The sequence below is a fragment of the Lepidochelys kempii genome, chromosome 2, assembly GCF_965140265.1.
Source record: "Lepidochelys kempii isolate rLepKem1 chromosome 2, rLepKem1.hap2, whole genome shotgun sequence".
Classification (NCBI taxonomy): domain Eukaryota; kingdom Metazoa; phylum Chordata; order Testudines; family Cheloniidae; genus Lepidochelys; species Lepidochelys kempii.
The window spans coordinates 68,082,494-68,103,428 of NC_133257.1; the positions used below are offsets into that span (position 1 = coordinate 68,082,494).

General features: G+C 43.0%; 1 protein-coding gene and 1 long non-coding RNA gene across 3 annotated transcripts; one reads left to right on the forward strand and one right to left on the reverse strand.

Annotated features, from left to right (window-relative positions):
• Positions 1-4,107: 4,107 nt before the first annotated feature.
• LOC140905905 (uncharacterized) lies at positions 4,108-6,421 on the reverse strand. The gene is made up of 3 exons (XR_012156980.1): positions 6,158-6,421; positions 4,591-4,709; positions 4,108-4,348 (listed from the first exon to the last, which is right to left on the reverse strand). It is a non-coding gene; the product is annotated as an uncharacterized lncRNA (long non-coding RNA).
• Positions 6,422-12,917: 6,496 nt separating this feature from the next.
• PENK (proenkephalin) lies at positions 12,918-20,233 on the forward strand. 2 transcript variants are annotated; one of them, XM_073329403.1, is made up of 3 exons: positions 12,918-13,232; positions 13,966-14,106; positions 19,272-20,233. In XM_073329403.1, the coding sequence occupies exons 1-3, from the start codon at positions 13,227-13,229 to the stop codon at positions 19,938-19,940; spliced, it is 816 nt and encodes a 271-aa protein (XP_073185504.1). In that variant the 5' UTR covers positions 12,918-13,226; the 3' UTR covers positions 19,941-20,233. The 2 variants fall into 2 exon arrangements, with proteins under 2 accessions (XP_073185504.1, XP_073185505.1); XM_073329404.1 differs by having other exon boundaries at positions 12,918-13,228.
• The last annotated feature ends 702 nt before the right edge of the window (positions 20,234-20,935 follow it).

Genomic DNA, 20,935 nt, shown 5'->3' on the forward strand with positions numbered 1-20,935 from the left:
ACGTCACATACACGGCATGTCCAGATATGCCCAACGACAGCATTCCCTGCTGCTGAGCCCAAACATGTATGACCACATTAAACAAAATGCATGCTAAAACAGTGATGAAATACACCAGAAAACAAGAAGGGCAAAGGTGCCTAACCCTGGGGACACAGTAGCATCTAAGCGTGTGGCCTGTCTGGGGATTCTCCAGTCCCCTAACAATAGGCCCATTGCAGTTGATGGAACTATGCACATGCATAAAGTTAAACATATGTATAAATTTTTACAGGATTGGGATGCAATGCTTAATTTCAATAAATTTTGAATGTATATATAGACATAATTATGAGCAAAGGGATGTGCTTTGTTTGATCTTTATAGTCTTCATATTTAATTTGGTACTTTTATTACTTTCTCAGTATACAGTGAAGTAAAACCTCATTAATTCTTACTTGGTCAGTCCACTAACCTAATAAATCTTACCATAAAAGCTAAAAAAAAAAATACACGCCCTCGTGTTATCAACCTATATCTCTGAAAAGATTGCATAGCAAATATTTGTGATGTCTTATACTACAGTTTCCTTTCTTTTACAAAACATGCAACAGTCCAATTACTCGTACATTAAGGAGTATTCTCATAATTAAAGCTAACCCGCACATCAAAATAAATGAACAAAGAACATCTTAACAGGCATTATCCTGGCTTTTTTTTATCCATTTACTAACTTGCGAAGTTGGATACTCCACAATGGCTCTCCCAGTCATCAGTGTGAATTAGCATTCTTCTGTATAATTGTTGTATGCAAGCCTCTGGAGGCAAAAGTAATAATTATATGCTCCCATGGATGTAACCAGAGCGATAACTGCATGGAGAAAAAAAGCTCTGATGCTGAACTTGCACTGGTGTGAATTAGGAGTCGCTCTGCTGAAGTCACTAGTGTTACATCAGTGTAAGATATTCAAAATGGACCAAAAGCCATAGCCATGTAGTTCAAAAGCAATGAGCGGAATCTCCTGTGAATTGTGTTTTTATTAAAAAGGCTTGGTAATCTTGTTCTGTGAATCAAATGGTTCACGTTGTATATATTAAAAGGGGGAAGAGAAAGACCCACCACAATTACAGCTTTCTATAACCCAGAAAGGAAGGGGATCATGAGTCTGTTAAGGATGTGGTTATTGCCACTTTATTTTACATGGAAGACACTTGAATAATACAGCGATGAGCAGAAGAACCAACCACTACGAGGGATGGGTAGATTTTCATCATGTAAATATTGCTCAAATTTACCCTGCATTGAACAGAAATACTAAAATATTGTTAAAGATGAAAAATATAATGGGCCTGATTCTCCTCATATAATAGTTTCCTATCAATACAACTCCAACGTCTTCAGTGGAATTAAATAGACTATAAATTCTTTGGGGTATGGACCATCAGTTTCTGGGCACTGATTGGATACATGTAAATAACACTACAACTTCCAGTTTATACTGGACACGGCAGGTTGCCAAGGCGCCAGGCAGCTAAGCTGGCAGGAAACCAGGCAGGTTTCCAGTGGAAGCCTGTCTGGCAGGCAGGGTTCTGTTGGTACTTCATCAAAATGAAACCGTCTCTGCAAAACATTTTGATTTAGCCAAATTTTAAAAATTTCAATGGAAAAATGTTTTGTCGGAATTTTTCTGACCAGCTCTAGTTTTGAGCTTTACAGCCCTTATTTATGTAGACACTTTCAAAATGATTTTGTTGTCTTAATAGAAATATGTGGGTGATTCCCTGGTGACCAAAGTCATACCTCCTAATTCCCATAGATGTTAGCCACTCTACTGACGACTGTCAATTATGCCAGCTGGAATGATCCCCTAGGGACCACTCTACCAGCTGAGAATCAGCTGTCATGCTGTGCATTCCAGCCCTGCTCCCTCCCACTCAATATGGGTTTAAACAGATGGAGGAGTCAGTGGCCTAAAGCTCAAACTGATAATCAGGCCCAGTTGTGTAGGAAATGAAGCACCTGGTTGACAGCATGCAGCAACACTTCACAAAAGTTTAGGCTGGAAATGAACAATTAGCAATGTTATGGTGGCCCACCTTTACCCTGCAGGGTCTCCTGCCTCATGAAATCCTCTCAACTTTTTCTTTTATTGATTTTTAGTGATATTTAAATCAGTATCCAGGCAATTCAAATGCCAAATTCTTTTTGCAGCCTCTTTTAGTTGAGGGATTTACTGGCATGATAAATGGATTCATTAATATTTATTTTTGCCATCTTTCTAATACATACCTTGCCTTTTTCCAAAAGTAAAATGATGTTAAATAAATCAGAAGACAAACACTTTTTAAGACTTCAGGAGTCATTCTGCCAGCACTAAATCACACTGTATCTGATTCTAGCGCAGAGTGTGAAGCAGCCAGAAAACAAATATTCTTGAAACATAGCTTACTTTAATAATAATAATAATAATAAACAAGATACATAGACAAATGAGTCATTTTATTTATTGGCATGGTAGAGCAATGGCGCTGTGTAGTCTCGTTCCTAACACTGAAACTTTATAGCACTATATTGACAAGACAAAACCTCATTACAGTAAATGGTTAATTTTTAACTCTCTTCACAACTTCCATCACAACTCTTCATAAGCGTTACCAGACACAAAAACATGAGTGACATAATAAAGTCAATTAGGAGAACCCTCTCTGAAAGGGCAGGAGACACAGCCTCTGGCAATGACCAGCACTGCTTCCTTTAGAGGAAGGTGAAAAATCTACCTAATGCATCTGGTAACAAAGAGTAGAGCAGAGGAAACTCTGTAGATGGGATGTTTTATAACACAGAATAGCATTAGTTCATAAAATTTTCAACCTTATGCTTCTCTCAATTCTGCCTCAATCTAGACTCAAATTTATCTCCTTACCTCACAAGCTTTAAGTTATTTCACTTACTTTATGGTACTGACCTCCTTTGTGAAGTGTTTTGAGATCTACTGATGACAAATGCTAGATAAGAGATAGGTAGGCATTATTATATTTTATTACTGTGAATGGGAGAGGAGTGGTCCATGAGGCAATCTCTCTAATAAGATGTCTTCTGCTATGAAAACCTCTTACCTCATCATTCATCCTTCCCTTACCCCATATTGCCACCACCACCATGCTGTCCCCAACCCTCACTCCTCATTTGCTTCTCCCTGTCGCTCAAAGTCTCCTCATCCCTATGTACATAAATGTGGCCCATGATCTAAACCTGAATCCAGGCCCAAACTATAGCTATGTCCAATCTAACGAAAATATTATCAACAATTATTTGCACAAAAGGTAATAAGGGCTCAGGTGGCTGGAGCTGCTTGTTAGACTCTGGAGTGTTCAATAATGCAGGAGGGAAAAGGAAATTATTTTCAAAGATAAAAAAGTAGCTTTAAAGAGAATTGTAGTCCTCGCTCTTGAGTGGGGAGGGAGGCCACTCTGCCTCACTACAGGCAGACAGCAGGTAACAGTCTATAGGGGAAACTCCAGCCCTCTGGGTGGGGCCAAGCCACAAACAGTCTTTAGCCTGAAGCCGCCTGGCTGGGGCAGACAGCAACAGTCTAGGGAGGAGGAACTCTGGCCCTCTGGGTGGGGCAGAGCCATGAGCGGTCTTTAGCCCACAGCCACCTGACTGGGGCAAACAGTAATTAACAGTCTATAGGGGAGTTCTGGCCCTCTGGGCTGGACAGAGCACAAACAGTCTTTAGCCCATGACCACCTGGCTGATAGTGAGCCGATAACACAGCCCAGCCAAAAAGAGGGGTTTGGCTGCCACCCCGGGGTGGGGTCAGTGGCAGGGGGCAGGGAGACATAGGCCCACCCTATTCCACTGAGTCCCAGCCCAGGGCCCTAATAGTGGTGGATAGGTCTGCAGTGATACTCCCAAAACATGCTGATTCACTCTCCAGCAGCAGAACCAGACTAAAGTCTCATTCCCCTGGGCTACTTCTTACCACAATCTGGATATAGGGCCCCGTAGTCTGATGGTTCTCTGTCTCCTTGGGGTACTCAGCTGCTGACAGTCCCCAGAGCTCTTTGGGGCATTTGTCTGACGGCGGTCCTGGCAGCATCTCAGGATACTCGTCCATCTCCTCCAACAGCAGGGCATGGTGTCACTCACGGGCTAGTCTGGGATCCTGCAAAGATCGCCACTCCCTGGAAGAGACATCTGCTCCCTCCGGTGGTCCAGCCCCAACTGAGCCCCAGGGCTCTGCTTTTATACTTCCTGTCCCAACCCGGGACTTCCAGTGCCGGAGGTGTGGAGGATTCGGCTCTGCCCAGCACAGGAGTGTAGTGGTCCATCACAGTCCAGTTCGGAGGGAGCCATTCTGCCTCACTACAAGAATGAATGTGAAACTATCACCTGGGCTGGGGTAAAGGTCGGAATCCACCTTCTAGGTCTTTATATAAAAATGTAAGAAAAGAGAGGTGCCAGGCAGTGGCGAAAGACATTATAATCAAACACAGATGAAATGGAAAAGCTTGACTCACTGAAGGTAAGGAATAAGGGGAATGTGCCGATGATGACTAATGGTAGTATATATATTTCATCTTCAAAGAACCTTATTCTCTACTCACCCCACACCACTGGACATTTCCTTAGTTTCCTCTCGTAATGCCTTCTTTCTCATAATGCCTCTTTGATCTGGTCTGTCAAGCCTCTAGCCTTCCTCTTTTAAATCTCTCTTGAAAACACACTGTTTAAAGAGAAACAGAAATCTGAAGCCACCCCCTTTGCCAACTGAAAATTATGAGCAATCAAAAAAATTAAATTGTGGAACGAATACGACGTGTACTTAATGTTTCCATTTAATCACTTTGTCTTGTGTTACTCACCTTTCCTGCCCCAACCCTTGGGTGCATGAATCTACCTAGACTGGGGATTTGCAGAAACTACAGTCATGGATGTAGTTGCACCAATGGAAGTTCTAACGGAAACTGGCAAATCTACTATTTTCACGTGTGGAACTTAGTCCAGTTTGAAACCAGGGTAAACTCTGCCAGTGCAAACAGCAGCTTTACCTGTCTATGCTAGGAATTGCACTGCTACAGCTACAGCCCTGTCTGTGATCGAGGCAAATCCCCAGTCTAAACAGGGACTTAAACTGTATTTTCTAGGACAGGAATACTGGGTCAGATTATGGCCCCTCCATGCCAATCCAGTGGTCCATGAAAATTTCCCCAATGCAGAGGCAGAATAGGGCCAGTGTAAATGTCCCTACATTGCCCCACCTCATAGCCCCCATGTAGGGACAGAGGGAGCATGTTGGAGCAGCAGTGGGGACTGTAACCAGAGTGCTGTCTACTGTGGCAATTCTAGGCTGCAAAGCAGCCCTTAGCCAACTGTGTAAGGCTACTGTAAATTCAATTAATCCCTGGAGATGCTCTAATTTATGATAGGGGATGAACTATCTCCTGAGCAGCCCAGAATCTGGGACGTGCAGAAGCAGCTTAAAACCACCTTTGCCGTCCCCCATTCCAACTCCTCCTGAGAGGTGTAGCAAAAAGTCTGTCCCTTTGTTGCCCTGACTGCCTATGATGCTTTAGATGTCTCGTTGGCATCCCATACAGTTCTTAATTATACAAGAGAAATTAGTTCTGAATGTTGTAATATCATGTGAAAGCAACATCTCCCAACAGAGCAATAAAATACTAGAAACAAGAACATGAGAATTCTGGGAATGGGGGAAGGTAGGTCAGAAGCTCAGTTGTATATGAACACATTCTGAGCCAGGCTGGGAAGTAACCCAAACTGACATTTTAGCTTCACTGTTTAGGATGTTTTTAACATGCTTAAAATGGTTATTTTCTCAGACAAAATCTTACTCTTAATTTTCTACTAATCTTTCTACTTCTGCATTATATACACCATAATCCCCCTTATAACACATGCATTCCAATTCTCACCCCCTTCCACCCTCCACCCCCAACCCCCGAATTATGGCATTTTATTTCATGGATACATTTTCTCAAGTTAAAATATGAAAATAAATCACTCCACTCATGTATGAAATAATAATTAATGTCCCTGGATTCAAAATCAAAATGTAATATGATAGCAGGACTTAACCTACTGCAAATGTTTTCTGTCATGCCCTCTAATTAAATGAACTACATTATGCTATTATAGTTAATATGTACTTACTGTAAAGTATTCTACATGTTCCATTCAGTTCAGTCCTTATTTCCAAACTCGTGTGTGTGTGTGCGCGCACACGCTCTCCGTAGTTCAGTTTGAAGCTCTCTTTGTCTTAAATTCCCATTTTTTAAATTCTTTTGTAACTCAATTACAGGTAAACCAGTGCAATTATAAGTGCATGTTTGTTATACATAGGGGCAATCAGTACATGCAATACTCTGTCTATTTTACATGGATACAAGATCAGAGAATGGAATGAGGCATTCTTTCCCCTTTAGCAGCATGTTTCATCTGTTTAGTCTTCATAATCTACAAAACATTATAATCTACAACGAGAAAGGAACAAGAGTCATTTTGTTAAATATTTCCATATTGGTAACTGTCTTCAAACTTCCCTTTGCTATCTCTTTGCTGTAATTCATTGTTTATTAAGGAAGTCCGCTCACTAGATAGGGGTAGAACTGCAGTAGTCCAATTGTCTCAATATACATTTCTTTTAAATAACTGATAAACATTTCCATATCATTGTACCACTCTTATTTAATTTCTTTCCTAGTAGGTGCTCCATTATAGCCTGAGGAATATATATATATGTCACCTATTATGGTGCATATTTTAGTCCAGTAAAAGTGGATCTTGTGACACTGCCATATAGAATGTATAAACTATGATGGTTCTGTGTTACATTTCTTACCTACATTGGATGTAATTTTACTAAAGATATTAAAAAGATGTGGAGAAATATATATCCTATGTGTCTGGGAGAGAGATTAAGTGTTTTATAGCAAACAGTAGAGTCCTTTATCAAAATGAACATCCTTCCTCAGCATTTGTATAAATACAAATGTTCCATAAAAACTGAACCCTGTGTTCTTTATCAAATTAAATAGAACCAGACAATTCAGAGGATATAAAAAAATGACTCGGCTTCATGCTCGTCCTTTGCACAGAGGTGAAATAAATTGCATAAAGTGCTGTTTCTAGTTCCTTACTTCCCATTTTGATCCCATCGTTAAGGTTTTCTGCTCTAGCAAGGGCTCCTGGGAGTCTATCACCATGTTGATTTTATTTTTTCCTAAATCTACCTCCATTTAATTGTGGCTCAGCTATTCTGTAGAATGTAGAGATATTTAGAATGATGGAGATGAGAGGTTTCAGAGAGGAAGGCTGGGTTTTTGGCTAATGTACTGACTTGGAACTTGGGAGAAGTAGGTTCAATTCCTATCTTCGCTGGTAACTTTCTGCATGACTTTGGACATGTTATTCAAACTGTCTCCCTTAGTTCCCCATCTGTAATATAAGGATTCTCTCTGTCCCTGGTCCTCCACACCGTTGTCTGTCCTGTTTTGATTGTCTCTGTCTTTGGGGCAGAGATGGTGTCTTACTATGTGTTTGGACAGGCCCTGGCATAATGGGATCCTGATCTTGACTGGAGCTTCTAAGCATTGCTTAATACAAACAATATTTGTTTTTCTCTAGTATATTTAGATGGTAACTAGAGTGCATGCTCTATTTTGGATTAAATAAATTGAAAGAACTGCAGTTTTTATCAGCCCAGGACACTGTTATTACCAAGTTAACAATGAGCAACAAGGTATTGTTATTACTATATTGAAAAGCATCCTCCCTCCTCTTACACCTGTCTTCATATCTCTGCTTCTTATCCCTGATGCTTCTTAGGACAGATCAGCCCCCATTCCCACAATGAGTAATTTTTTATGTTATATTTATTCTGTGTGCTCCCTTTCCTCCATCCCTGTTGTTAAGGTCTCTCTGCAAAGAGTATCTCTCCCAAAGCTGAACTAAAGCTAGACATCACTGGGCTCTCTCCTGCTGTAATTTAACCTGAAGGAAAGGGAACTCTTCATTTAGATGAAATTACACCTTCTCTGTGAGCATTAGGCTCTTTCAGCAGTGAACAGCAGAAGGTGGGGAGAAGTGAGGGCATGTGGGGTAAGAAGATGTGGATGGGTTGAATATCTGAGGTGACTGTTATGGGCATGTGGATATGGGGTTATGAAGGCAATAGCCAGTCAGAGCACAGGAATTATGTACTGTACCCAGGGCTTAAATTCTAATAGATTACTTCCTGGAGCCCCCCATGTCCCCCTCATTCGGGGTGCCAGGCTTCAGCTGCAGTGGGAGGCCTTAGGGCTTTAGCCCCATGGAGGGTGGGGGTGTGCCAGGGTTTGGGGCTCCTGCCACACGGGAGGCTCTGAGGCTCAGGGCTTCTGCCCCGTGGGAGGCGCCGAGGGTCAGGTCTTCAGCCCCCATGGGTCATGCCGAAGCTTGGGTCTTCAACCCCATGTGGACCCCCTGAAACTGGTTTACACTCCCCAGAAGGGGTTTGAAAATATTTACTGGCACTCTGCTCCCAACAGCTCCAGCTGAATTTAAGCCCTGCCAGTTCCATGACTGAGAAATAATCACAGAGGCATTATGCAGCCCAATGCCTCCCCCTTTCCCCCCCCCACACACACATACAAACACTCAGACACACAATCAGCATGCAAGGATTAGCATATCTGATAAATGACTGTACAGTGAGTCAGTAATTATACAGCATCCCTGGGCCCTGACTGGCTGAGACAATTGCATTGCATTGCAATTGCAATTAAAATTTCATTGTGTTTAAGAGCTGTAAGCTAATGTTCTAGTTACTTTATTCATACACTGTTGTTCTGATACTCCCTCAAGCCCTGGGAACTGAACATTCCCCTCTTTCCTGCTTTTATACCTCTACAGAAGGCTCTGCTTGTAAGACTTCCCATGCAGTGGAGGAGGGACTGAATGTGGCACCTGCAGCCAGTCAGTGCCTTACCATGTACCTTACCACATCAGAGGGAGTCAGAGTGGCATGAGACATTTCATTCTCCTGAGCAGACTGCATACCATCCATGTAGTATCCCTGCTAACACAGTAGTGTGGGAACTAACTCAGTACTCCAAACTCAGATCCCTCACATGTCAACATAAATAAAATTAGGGACCATTGTGATGCATTTTAACCATCTTCCTTTTCTCAAGAGGATTAATTCCCAAAGCTGTTTGGTATTACTCTATAAATATGGGCCCTTGATTCTCTTCTCACTTAGTGGTTTTACATTAGTGCAACTACATTGGGTTTTAATGGCTCCTTCTTTAGCATAGAAATCCATTTGGGGCTCTTTGTCCAGCCACTTCACTTTAGTCTATGATCCCAATCTCTGATCCCAGGAGTAATAGTTGTCACAAAGACTCTCATCTCATGCACACCAGCACCATTAGATTTCAGGTAGGGAGTGCTAGGAAGGTGGACCTGCTCCTATATCAGCTGATACAGACACCATCCCAAATGGGCTGTCTAGGGATATAGCCATCCCCCCGCAATGGCTAGTAGCTGCAGTATGTACAAGCTGGAGCTTTCTTTGCTCCTTTGAGAAGGAAAAGCAGAGAACACCTTACCTATGCCCTCTGGATTATGCCCTGGTCAGCAAGGATGGACCAAGAGAGGATCCAGGCCAGCGTCCCTCTTTTCTCTCTTCAGTCTGGATGGAGCAGGATTTGGCTTGGGGTGTTTTTCTAATTTTGAGGCAAGTTCATCTGTGAGAATGGATAGAATTTCTCAGATTTTAACGAAAAATGACAGTTATTTTTGTTCTTCCTCCTGCTTTTCTTACCATGTGAAAGAAGCTGTATCTTGATTAACTAATAGGGAAAACTTGCCTTAAACTTCAGTCCACAGCTGTTCAACCCTCTTCTCTAAAACACCTAATTTGCTGCAGCATTTAAAGAAGAAGCAGCATTCTGAGTGTTCTAGTAATAGCATGGGGATTTCCTAGCTCCATTTTCTTGTATGTCCTTAGAAGATAATGTTAGAATGTTTGGCGAGCATATACGTTAGGAGTTATTTTGGAAAAGTTCTATGGCCTGTGTTATACAGGAGGTCAGACTAGATGATCCCAATGGCCCCCTCTGGCCTCGGAATGTATGAATCTTAGTGTGACTAACTTTTAAAAGGTGACTGCTGTATATTTCATAGCCACATTTTGACTTAAAATGTTTTTCCCCCAAAGACAATATATCAACAAAACCAAACAATAAAAACAAAAGTAATTCAGCACTTTTAACAAAGGACTTATTGGCGCTTACGTAAGGCAGCTGTGGCATGCTTTTTTAAAAAAACTGTAATAATTTCAATGTGTCATTTATACAAAGAGATGTGAGGTGTAATTGCTGTTGCTTTGTTACAATAATAATTGCTATTAACATACAAAACCTTTCGTTTCTATGGGGGGTGGAGTGGGGAGGAAAAGGAATTATGGACATGAGAGATTTTTCTGACTTTCTTCAAAAGCTTAAATTCAGAACATTCCACAGCTGGTGCAGAGCAAGAGATGGGATAAGGACAAGATCCATTTTCCACTGATGTTTAGTGTCTTGTGTTTGGAGCCCACATCATATTAACGAAAAGCGTCCAACAACTGATCCAAACTCATGCAGACTCCTGCCTATGGCAGTGTCTTTAGACTTCATAGGTAGTGGCAGTTTCATAAAGCTGTGTGATGTGTGAAGCCAAATTAATTGTGAATACAGCTCTGGTCCAATATGTTTAATCTGGTAGAAGATAAAGCAGAATTAGAGGGAAATCTGTACATTCACACTTTATGATATGCCTTGATAAACTGAAAATCTCACTCCTGGGTTCCAGTAGAAATTGATAGTTTTAATACCCCACACACTACAGATCAGGGGTAGGCAACCTATGGCACGCGTGCCGAAGGCTGCAAGCGAGCTGATTTTCAGTGGCACTCACACTGCCTGGGTCCTGGCCACCGGTCCGGGGGGGCTCTGCATTTTAATTTAATTTTAAATGAAGCTTCTTAACATTTTAAAAACCTTATTTACTTTACATACAACAATAGTTTAGCTATATATTATAAACTTACAGAAACAGACCTTCTAAAAATGTTAACATGTATTACTGGCACGCAAAACCTTAAATTAGAGTGAATAAATGAAGACTCGACACACCACTTATGAAAGGTTGCCAACCCCTGCGACAGATCATAGTCATTCTTTGTGAATAGAAACTTTAAAGCAACATATCCATTTCCGTTCTTTTAATTCCTATGAAAACCCACTTGTGTTTTCACATGCAATCAGGAGAGGTCTTGGGAAGCGATAGTACCTGTCCTGAAATTTACGGGACCAGAATATACTGTAAAACCTTCCTGAAGCAACTCAGTCTGTGAGGTGTGGTCAGTTTTAGATTGTGCCTTACTCCTGAGGTCTGAAATGTTATCATGGTTTTTGGGTCCATAGGCAAAATATCCATCAGTTAGAGAAGAAAAATCAGTCAAATAGGGAGACATGCAACTTGAAAGCTTGGGTAGCTTTCCTTATAATCACAGTTTACCCAGGGACCAAGCTAGGTCTAGGAGAGAGTGGTTTCTGGGTCTTTCAAGTGTTGCCATGAGGTTTATAACACTCATATAACAGAGGAATATGTTAAACCTTGACTACCAGATTCTGGGGCTGGATCGGGGTGGATCACTTGATAATTGCCCTATTCTGGTCATTCTCTCTGAAGCATCTGGCACTGGCCACTGTCCGCCTGACCCAGTATGGCCAATCTTATGAACCCCATTGGGTGTGTGTGAGCATTGGGCTCATTTTCACATGGCCAGTGTGCACAAAAGCTTAAAGCACAGACCCCTCTCACAAGCCTGGCTGCTCCTCCAGCCTTTGCAGGAGCTGGGCGCCCTCTAGCGAGCAAACCTCACCTAGAGGTGTGGGCAACAGCGGGGATGGATCACTTGGTGATTACCTGTTTTTTTCATTCCCTATGGGGCACCTGGCATTTGCCAATGTGGGAAGACAGGATACTGGGCTAGATGGACCTTTGGTCTGACCAGTAGGGTTGTTCTTATGTTCTTATGTAGAGCAAACAAGTGAGAAAGATGGGAAGAGCCAAAGACGCAGTTGAACCACTGGTGGGATAAAATCTCTCTCCCTCCCCCTGTCTTTAGTGACCCGGATCTCCTTGACCCTGCGGCTTTGTCCCTTGGAGCCTTTTCTTCTTTCCAGTGGGGTTTGATGGAGTTTTACACACTGGCTTCCCTTCCCCAGCTTTGGGGGTGAGAGATTCGCAGCTGGGGTGGAATGGTCTAGCCCTGCCAGATGTTAAGGAAGATCAAGGGGAGCGGACCAGTGGGCGGGGGGTTCAGCCCCCAGTGCGCTCTGTGCCGCAGTTTCCCTAACCCCTAGTGCTGTCACCTAGAGAAACGTGGTTAGCCAGTGGGGCAGGGCTCTCCCCGGCTCTGCTACTTCAGCAAGGCTGGAGCACGTGGACCAAAGAGGGGAGGGGGTCCAGCTTGCCCCTTGCTGGCGGGCTCCTCTTGTCCTGTGTCACTCACACCGTCAGACCAAGCGGCCGGGGTTGCTCACGCCTGGCGCCCCCAAGTCACTCGTCTCGCGCTCGGTGGGAGAGCTCCCGAAAGACAGGTGGGGGCTGTCAAAGGACACGCCGTTTCCTGGAGCACGCCCTCCCCCGCCCTCTGCCCCCCGCTGTCCCCAACCACCCGCGGGGCAGGCGGGGGGGGGGGTGGCAGAAAACGTGCTCGCTGACTTCCCCGCCTGGCTCATCCCCTTCCCAGGCAGAATCGCTAATTAGGGGGCCAGAGTGGGATTTCGTAGGTCCTGCGTCAGATGGAGCCCGGAGGCGATTGGAGGAGGCTTCGCTTTTCCCTTTTTGACTAATTATAAAGTGGCTCCATCCGCTTCCCAGAGCCCTGACTTTGGTGAAGAGCACCCCAGCCCTGCAAACAGATCCAGCCAGCCAGCGCAGGGGGCCAGCAGACCGCAGCTCCAGCGGGGCACTTTCTCCGCCTGCCTCCTCGCTCCTGTAAGATTTACTGAAGCTGATGCTCAGTAACTGCGAGCTATTACTTTTCTCCTGTATTTTTTTTCCTTCTAGAGCTTCCAGAGGCACAAATTGCTTAGCCCTTCTATAAATACAAGGGGCTCAAAGCAAGAGGCTCCAGCAAGCGACAGCTCACTCCCGAGGAGCTTCTGCGGGCTCCCAAGGAAGCAGCATGTATGTGAGTGAATTGCTCTAAGGACCGGCACTAGGCTGGGGCGAGGCGTCTAGTACCATTGCTTGCAGTGGCTAGGCTGAGTTTTATTTCTGTAACAGCTTTGCTGTCTAGTTTCCTAGGCTACTGCTTTGTTGTTCGGAGGCTGTGTGCGTACAAACTCTTGCCAGGCAATCGCTCCAAGGCTTTACCTTCGAATATCTCTGTAGATCTGGTATCTAACCTCTTTCCTGGCTGTCCGGGATAATGACTGGGGACAGGGAAAGAGAGTGGCAGGAGAAATGCTTTAATTTAAATTGCTTTTCAATCAATTTGGGGGGAAACTGATTTAATTTCCGTTAACCACTTTTAGTTCGTTCTTCACACGCAGCGCTAGGTCCTGTTCCCGTGCAGGCTCTGGGCTTGCAAAAAGGAACAACTCCAGCTCTGCGAAACTCAGAGGAGCCAGGCTGAGGTCTTGGCGACCCAGGGAAGTGGGGGCGGGGAAACCGGGGGCTGTCCCTGTCTGCCGCTGCGGAACAGAGAGCGCAAAGTGTTCCAACTTGCTGCACTCCGCGTCCCGTGCCTAACCAGGGCGGCGCGTTCCGCTGCTGGTGAATAGTTTGCAGCGCCAGTGTCTGAGGCTTGGAGGAAGCCGGGGCACCGCACAGGTGTGACTGGCTGTGGGGTTGGGGACGCTTCTCCCAGGGCCAGGGAGGAAGCTGGTGGCAGGCTGATTTCTGACCTGTTCTTTTCGCAGCCCATGGCGTTGCTCCTGAGACTTTGCGGCTTGTTCTTGGCTCTCAGCAGCTGCCTTGTCTGGACAGTGCAGGCGGACTGCAGCAAGGACTGCGCCTCCTGCTCCTACCGGCTGGGTCACCACGCAGAGATCAACCCCCTGGTAAGCGGGATCCATGTATTCCCAAGTAACTCTCTCACCCCACACGCCGCCCAAGAGGTACAGCAGCTGCTCCCGGAGGAGCCGGCTCCCCTCAAGCAGAGTTAGAGAAGGGAGTTTAGCTGTCGGGGTGGGGGGACAAGATACTCCGGCCGCGGGCTGGCTTTCCTGCGGCTCTGCGCTCTCCTTCCCCCGAGACAAGCCGCACAGTTCGGCACCCTGGAGAGCTCCACAAAGCTCCTGCCCAGCCCCAGCGAGTCAGTTGAGCTAATTGACTGTTGAGGTCCACTTGCGGGTGCTCCAAGGTGCCCGGGGAGGATCGGGCCTTAGAGGAGAGCAGGCAATGATGCCTCCACCCAGGGGCCCATCCTGCACTGGTGGCAGGTAGCGAGCCACTGACGCCTTGGGGAGCTGGGCCCTTTACAAGACCTCGCCCCAAGGGCAGTGTCCGGGAGATAAGGGGGGTTTCTGATATTTGAACTCGAATCTACCAGCGCAGCTGGAACCAATTATCTTCTTTAAAACATAAAATGCAGCATTTCAATTGGAGGTCTGATGTCACACCGCTAGAGTGAAATAGACTAGAAATGCCACCAGAGCTATTCTGGGAGCTCGAGGAGAGACTGGAACAGGCCCTTCTAAAAACTACTAAGCTCCCTCTCCCCTTAAATAATGACAGGTTTCAGAGTAACAGCCCTGTTAGTCTGTATTCGCAAAAAGAAAAGGAGGACTTGTGGCACCTTAAAGACTAACCCATTTATTTGAGCATAAGCTTTCCTGAGCTACAGCTCACTTCATCGGATGCATCCGATGAAGTGAGCTGTAGCTCAGGAAAGCTTATGCTCAGATAAATGGGTTAGTCTTTAAGGTGCCACAAGTCCTCCTTTTCTCCCCTTAAAAGAAATCATCCTTTTACCTGTGAGTCTAAAGTTACCCTGATCACTAGGTTTAATTTTGAGAATTCGTAGGATAAGCTCCCGGGAGCAAAAAAGTTTCAGGGAGCCTTTTGATGATCCTGGTGGGACTAAGAGAGATTGAAGCCTAGAGAAGAATGGAATCACTGCAGAAATTCCGGCCCAAGTCTCTGGTTCAGAACAAATCCATCACATTTTAAAAGAGAGAAAGCAGCGAATAATGAGATGTAAAGGCAGAACAGAACTGAACCAATGGCAAAATAGTCTGTATTCGAATCCCCTCGAGAGGAGAACGTCTCACCCTGGGCTCCGATGTAGTTTCCCTCTTAGGCGTTCCCTAATAACGAACTGTTCCTTTAGCAAAGAAGCCTCTCCCGTATAGGATATGGCGTTGTTCTTGTCTTCTCATTCGACAACCATCCATTATAAACTGCCTTCCATTAGAATGAAAATTGTTTGTCCTTTGAGGATAACTTTGCAGAACAGGAGTCTCATTATGTGATTACACAGCTAGGACAAGTCATCAAAGACATGGGAGTTTAAAGATTTCCTTTAAATCTGTTATTCCATTTCTCAGTTACCAAGTCATAGCTTGAACGGAAAATCTCCACTCGACTCCATAACATGCGTTTAAAAAGTGCAAACGCGACGTAAACTTACACTTCTCATTGTTACAGCACCTACCGTTCTATCGCAGGGAGAGGTTAGAGAACAATGGTCAGACTGCCAGTGTATGTAATGCGTGCATTTGACAACACTGGATCCTATACTTATAGCATGGGTCTGTGTACAGTTCTCCTGTATAATCAGTCATACAGATCTCCCTGTTGTTGGTGCGGGTCCTTCGCAGTAGAACAGGGAGAGAAACAATATTTCTTCTTCTTCGTCTGTGATTTGGGAGGGAGATCAACAAACAAAAATATGGCTAAGAGACACACTCAGGGGGTAGAAGAAGTAGCTGAAACTAGTTTTGACTTGTTTGTTTGACAGTATTCATTTAAACGAAAAAAAGTTTAAGTTTAAAAAAAATTAACGGCCAAGGTAAAACTCTTAAATCCAAAAAAGCAAGAAAATTCAGATTCAAGGCTGCAGCAGTTCCGTCCGGGAAGGACGGCGGAAGATGACATGATGCTGGGCTGTATTTTTAGCCTTCATTGGCTCCTCTTATTATTAGGTATTGGAGCTTCTCGTCTGGGAGACGGCACCATGGAGAGGTGCAAGCCGCCGAGCGCTCTGGCTGAGGTCGGGCCAAGCACAGCTCTTCACGCTGTAGTGAATAGTCCCACTGAATTCAATGGAGCCATTCACCTGCTTCTTGAAGTCAGTGGGACTGAGTGCTTTGCTAGATCCCCGCCAGAGAGTTCAGCCTCTGGCAGGGTCAGTCCTAAGAATCTGAGCCTGCTCCCGGTGGAGGAGGAACAAGCCCTACAGGAGCAGCAATACCTCAATAAGAGCTTTTTTCTTCCAGATATCGGGAAGCATTTAGTTGGCTCAAAGGACATTGCCTGTAAAATGTAGGGCTACAACATTTAAGTTCAGAGGGGTAGCCATGTTAGTCTGGGTCTGTAAAAGTGGCAAAGAGTTCTGTGGCATCTTATCGACTAACAGAGGTACTGGAGCATAAGCTTTCGTGGGTGAATACCCACTTCGTGGGATGCATGTAGTGGAAATTTCCAGAGGCAGGTATAAATATGCAAGCAAGAAATCAGGCTAGGGATAAGGAGGTTAGTTCAATCAGGGAGGATGAGGCCCTCTTCTAGCAGTTGAGGTGTGAACACCAAGGGAGGAGAAACTTCTTTTGTAGTTGGCTAGCCATTCTTGCTAGCATATTTATATCTGCCTCTGGAAATTTCCACTACATGCATCTGAGGAAGTGGATATTCATGCATGGAAGCTTATGCTCCAATACATCTGTTAGTCTATAAGGTGCCACAGGACTCTTTGCAACATTTAAGTTGTTCTTAAGGTACAGCCTGTTAAAGCATGAGAAACCATCCAAACTCAGTGTGCCCTCTGTAGTTAAAAAACACTAGCATTATTTTAAAATATATTCACAATGGCACCTTGCATGGAATTTAAGGGTCTAGTTCTGACAAATGCTAGGTGTCCTCAATTCCCATGGAAATTGATGGGAATAAGGTGCTGAGTACTTTGCAGTTGACATTCAGCAGCACCTTGCAGACTCTGACCTCAAGGATTTGATTTTGCAGTCTTTGTGCACTCAACACTCCTATTGAAATTAATGGAAAGTTTGTGATTGTTTCAGTGCATGAGGAATGAAGGTTTGGACCCTAATCCAGCTGAATTATAAATCACTGAACATTTTTGTTTATAACAGAAATAATAGCACCTCTTTAACCACAGCAGTTACACACAAAAAATATTCTGAATGCAGTTGACATATATGTCCACATGAAATTCTGTACGTCTATTTCAATGAATTCTCAGTGTTAATTGGGAAGCCTAAGTTAACATTAACAATCTTTCTTGTACAGCAAAGCTATTTAAGGAAGCGTTAAATCCTGTTCAGCAATAGCATTTATCAGCTGATATACCAAATCAGAAAAAGTACAGTATCATACAATATTTTACATACTATTGGTTTCTAAAACATAAATGTTTCTAAAGACATTAACAACTAGTGAGTTCACTATTACTTTTATCATAATGAGCACTATAGGAAGTAATCAAACCAAGTGTGTGATGTATGTTTTTTCTGGGGGTGGGAGAATGATTGTTTAAACTGATCCATTCACCAAAAAAAAAAGTTCTTGTTTTTTGTATTACAGTGATTTCCAAATCAGATTCCAGCTAAGACCATATTATTTTAATAACCCAAATATGTTCACATGGACGTAGTCATGCAGTGCCAGTTAAAAAGAAAAATTGTGATGGCTTAGGAGTAGAACGTTGCTAACAACATAATTACTTTAAACTCAATTTGAGATGAACCTTTAACTCTTGAGTAATCACTAATATGGAAATAATTCTACCATAAATCTTCTGTCTTGCTATAGCATATATAGTAGATTGACAGATGCTTTTTCTTAATATATTTATCACACTTAGGACTTAACTCACAGGTAACTACAGAAGTAGTGAGGTAGTCAGTTACTTACTACACAGAGCTGTTTTGAGGCTTATTTTCACATTTGTAAAGCTTTCTGAGATCCTTAGATGGAAGGCACTATAAAAGGGTAAATTAAGTATCATAATTTATTTTTATTTATTATTAAAGATGATGATGGGACAATAAGGTTAATAATGTAAACAAACATAACATTTCAAATATAATAAATGCATTTCACAACTGCAAAAATCTGATCATATGAGATCATACCTTTATATGATTTAATCATTTCTCAGAGGCCCACCTATTGCAAATTATGAGCTAGTGGAGTGGAAATGACTTTTCTTAGGTGAAATAATTTCAGTATTACTGCTGATTACTCAGTTTTACCTAATCTTACTTAATCCTTGTCAAAATCCTTTTGACGAGACATTTTTGACCTCCCTAAATTGTACACTTAAATATAGAATATTACTTAGAAGTGCTCATAAATTGTTCCAGACCTCTTTGAGAGAGATGTGTGTGTGCACATGGATGTCTTTGTTTAAACTAGAAACATAGGAATTGCTGTAGCAGATCAGACCAGTAGTCCATCTAGTCCAGTATCCTCTATCTGACAGTGACCACTACCAATATCAGCTGCTTGAGGGGAAGGCACAAGAAATGGCATAATGAAAAATTATGGAATAAGATGTCCATGAGGGAAGTTCCTTCCAGCCAATGAGTATCTAGAGCAGTGATACTCAGACTGATAATCGTGAGTTGCAAGTGGCTCTTTAATGTGTCTCCTGTGGCTCTTTGCAGCACATAATATTAAAACACTATGACTTAATTATTAACTAATTGGGATGCTTTTACTGTGTTTACAACCAACTGTAGTTGATAAAATAATAATATTGGTCAGTCATTTTGCTGTGAGAATAATATGTATAAACCTAAATATTTCCCCTGTCATATTGTTTAAATATGAATATCTAGTACTATAGTAAATGAAACAATTAATTCACACTGCTGTGGGTCTTTTGGGTAGTGTTGATGGCTAGTTTGGCTCCTGAACCTGTGAGGTCTGAGTATCACTGATCTAGAGATTGGCTTGTGTCTTTAACAAAAAATAAAAAGACAAGATGACATCAGAGTGTCTGTTTCTTTTAAATCATTCTTAGTAAATCCGATCAATTTTTCAGGCATGCACACTAGAATGTGAAGGAAAACTGCCTTCTGCCAAAGCCTGGGAAACCTGCAAGGAGCTTATGCAATTGACAAAACTGGATCTTTCTGAGGAAGGCAACAGTGCTCCAGGGGACAACAAGAAAGAACAGGATGAGAACCATTTGCTAGCAAAGAAGTATGGTGGCTTCATGAAAAGGTATGGTGGCTTCATGAAGAAAATGGATGAGCTTTATCATGTAGAACCGGAGGAGGAAACAAACGGAGGTGAGATCCTTACTAAGAGGTATGGAGGGTTTATGAAGAAAGACTCCAATGATGACGCCCTGGCTAATTCCTCTGATCTGCTGAAGGAGCTTCTGGGAACAGGGGCCAACGCTGAAGGCTCACATTACCGACAGATAAATGATAATGATGGGGAGGTCAGTAAAAGATATGGAGGCTTCATGAGAAGCTTCAAGCGCAGTCCAGAACTGGAAGATGAAGCCAAAGAGCTGCAAAAGAGATACGGTGGCTTTATGAGAAGAGTAGGGAGGCCAGAATGGTGGCTGGACTACCAGAAACGTTATGGTGGATTTCTTAAGCGCTTCACTGATTCTTTTCTCCCTTCAGATGAAGATGGGGAAAGTTATTCCAAAGAGGTTCCAGAGATGGAAAAGAGATATGGTGGATTTATGAGATTTTAATATCCTCCCCTTTACCCCTTTTGTCCCAAATGAAAGACACTGCCTCATTGGTCATAATTTATTGTAATGTGTTGCTTGTACTGTACAGTTTTTTACTGTCCTAGTTAATGATGCAATCTGTTGTTTCAGGTTCCGTGTTCTTTTAAGTCAATAACTTCTGTTTTAGTCAGTTTAAGTCTATATTGTAGTTTTCATGCAAAAACTATTTTGGTTACCTTATCCCTTTTCTTTAAACACTACCGCACATCTACAGTAGAACTACTTAATTGTGTATACAATAAATTCTTCATCCTAACTGCATAATGGATTTTGAAGTGTTTGTTATTTCCTACTAGTGCATTTAATCAACCACTTTGTCAAATTCATTCAGCACTGAATAACCAAAACTTATAATTTAAAGCACCAGTTCTTTGTAATCACACAATTCCTTCTGTTCACACCACAGCAAGAATTGAAATTGGATTAATTTTTATCTTTGCTTCCTAGGTTTCTTATAAAGTTAGGACACCGAATATATCCTAAAATGGGTCAGATTTCTCCTCTCACTTTTGCAATTTAGTGGAATAAAGTTTTTTAAAAGACTAAAATTACTATCCACTAAGTTTAGCTATTATGCAGCAAGAAAACATATGAGCACGGTATAAAATACTAAAAACATTTCTTCAACTTCCCTGGCATACCAGGGAATTCTAATATTTCTTTGGACATATATTTTACATTCATCCAATATAGGTTTGTGCAACTGGCTTTTCAGCTACAACCATTAAGGGTCAAAAGTTTCCCTTCCACAGGAAAGTGCACAGAAGAAGGAAAAACTGAACGGAAAACTCCACAATTTTGACTTTGCAGAGTGTTTGACAGAGGTTTCTTTGGGGAGCAACTTTGGGACTGGGGCTTATCCTCAGATAATGTGTGTTGACTTGGCTCTATCGAAATCAGTAAAGCTATATTGGTTTACACCAGCTGAGGATCTTAGCCCCTTGAATTTGGGCCTG

What these genes read in the sequence shown, in the direction of transcription:
- PENK (XM_073329403.1), top strand. An exon ending in ACGCAGAGATCAACCCCCTG is followed by an intron (nt 14,107 to 19,271) that starts GTAAGCGGGATC and finishes TCAATTTTTCAG; the next exon opens with GCATGCACACTAGAATGTGA.